Here is a 2,453-nt window from a genome sequence, read left to right on the forward strand (position 1 = left end):
AACTCTCGAAACACCCGAAACGGCACATGTATTCATCCATCACCTTCTTCGCCAGTGAGACCGCTGAGGTGTTTCTCACTGGGAGGGATTGAGCAAACTTAATAAAATCCTTACTTACTAAAACATGGGCCGACCTACAACCACCTACAACCACCTCAAAATTATCAACAACCACCTACATATATAATATATATAATATATATAATCCTCATCGCGCCTAGGTGGCACATAAGGCTGAGACCAGAGATTTCCATTGCTCCCTGTCCATTGCTGCCTTCTCAAGTTCTTTCCATATCTTCCCTGATGTTTTCATTTCTGCCTCGATCGTCCTCCTCCAAGTTTCTCTTGGAAGACCTCTCTTCCTTCTTCCACTATCCGATGTCCACCTTAATGCAGTTCGTGTTATGCTATCTCGGTCTTTCCTGATAACATGCCCAAGACACCTCCATCTTCTTTGCATTATTACCGTGGTGATGTCTCTTTGGCCTGTCCTTTGATATAGTTCCTTGTTTGTGATCTTCTGGGGCCAGCATATCCTGCATATCTTTCTCAGGCAAGAAGTGTGGAAACCTGACAGTCTTTGGCTGTCTCTTTGGGTACCCCTCCAACATTCTGCACCATACAGAAGTACTGATAAGACATTGCTGTTTTTGATCTTTATCTTCGTTTTTTCACTGATGTTAGGTGACCTCCATTCTTTATTTAGCTGGACAAATGATGATTTGGCCTTCTGGAGACGGTTGGTGATGTCCTTAACTGTGGCATTGCTTTTGCTCATAATACTTCCTAAGTACTAGGTAAATTCCTCTACTTCCTCCAAATCTTCATTCTCCAATTCCACTGGTAATGGTGTTTCCGTAAGCTGCATTGTCTTGGTCTTCTTCCCGCTGCAGATGTTCAAGCCCAGTTGGTTGGCAGCTAATGAGAGGTCTGATGTTTTGCGCTGTAATTGATCTCTAGTAGAAGACACGATTGCAACATCGTCGGCAAAGTCGAAATCCTCAAGCAAAGACGTTATTGTCCATCTGATGCCCCGTCTTTTGTTGCCTGTTGTCTTGCGCGGCATTATCCAGTCGATGGCTATTAAGAATAACATGGGTGACAGGACGCAACCTTGGCGCGCTCCTGACACTGAAAAAAACCACCTACAACCACCTCAAAAATATCTACAACAACTCACAAAGAATCGCATACCATCTCAAACAAGCCATAAATGTCTATAATAAGCGAGACGACAATACGTGTTTACCATTTAGCCAAAAATTCCGAATGGAATGATCGTGGCATAAAGGTAAGCGATTTTCCGAATTTTTATTTTTTCGCTTATTCACAAACGTCAGTACCAGAATATGTCTGTTTTGTATGTCAATCTACTCTTCACTATTTTACAAATTAGCACGTGTGTGCATATCATATTTTTCAACAAGAAGATTACATAAAAGTTAGACGAAATCAATTTATCTGAATATGAATATATAAGAATGATCAATCAAAATATGTTACGAGAACTGTACGTACCTTCGGGATCTTCCTTAAAGGGACACTGTCATGCTTAATTTACTGCTTTTAGGTCAAAACTGGGTAAATCTCTAAATTAGTACTCCAGCTCACACAAATAACATTCCTGACAACTCACTGATATCATACGAAATATAATATGGTACAAAGAGCTATTCGTATTTAACCTTTAGCGACTTTCAGAGGACAACGTCTCCAAACTTAAAAAAATGGCCAGTTTTTCAAGTTTCAATCCATTTCCATCCACTCCATCCTTCGCTGCAAACAACAAAGAGTAACTTCAGTGCACTTCAATGGCCATTGGCAACAAAACTACAGGATTATTTTTTGGTTTTCTTGGGTTAGTGTTTTGAATTTTGACTAAAATAGCGTGACACTGCCCCTTTACAGACGAACGCCATCGTGCGTGTATTCACACAGCATGCAGTTTGAAGGAATGTTGCCACTTTATTTCCCGGAACTTTGGTCCGCGAAATTCGTGAGGATCGTTCCGTTTCCTAGACCTTTCTCACGATTTTAGTGCGGATTACAGGATGGAATGCAGGGTTAAGCGCATTCTCATCCAGTTGGTTTTTTCAACAAATTCGGAAAATCGCTTACCTTTATGCCACGATCATTCCCATGATCCGGAATTTTTGGCTAAATGGTGAACACATATTGTCGTCTCGCTTATTTTAGACATCTATGACTTGTTTGGGATGGTATTCGATTCTTTGTGAGTGGTTGTAGATATTTGTGAGGTGGTTGTAGATGGTTGCAGGTTTTTTTTTTTGAGGTGACTGTAGGTGGTTTTAGGTGGTTCCATGTTTTAGTAACTACGGTTGTACCTTCTAGAATAAGTGAAATATGCACTTGAATATCTGCAAGATCTGTCACTATATTATTTATATTACACCTTGAGTTAAAAGCAGTTCTTTTCCTGGCCATTAAGTACA

The 2,453-nt window shown here is 40.4% G+C and overlaps 1 protein-coding gene across 1 annotated transcript; it reads right to left on the minus strand.

The window, feature by feature from the left end:
- Positions 1-217: 217 nt before the first annotated feature.
- On the minus strand, positions 218-778 carry LOC137976770 (uncharacterized). Its single transcript, XM_068824115.1, has one exon. The coding sequence runs from the start codon at positions 776-778 to the stop codon at positions 218-220; it is 561 nt and encodes a 186-aa protein (XP_068680216.1).
- Between the last annotated feature and the right edge of the window lie 1,675 nt (positions 779-2,453).

This window comes from Montipora foliosa, chromosome 11 (assembly GCF_036669935.1).
Source record: "Montipora foliosa isolate CH-2021 chromosome 11, ASM3666993v2, whole genome shotgun sequence".
Taxonomy (NCBI): Eukaryota; Metazoa; Cnidaria; class Anthozoa; order Scleractinia; family Acroporidae; genus Montipora; species Montipora foliosa.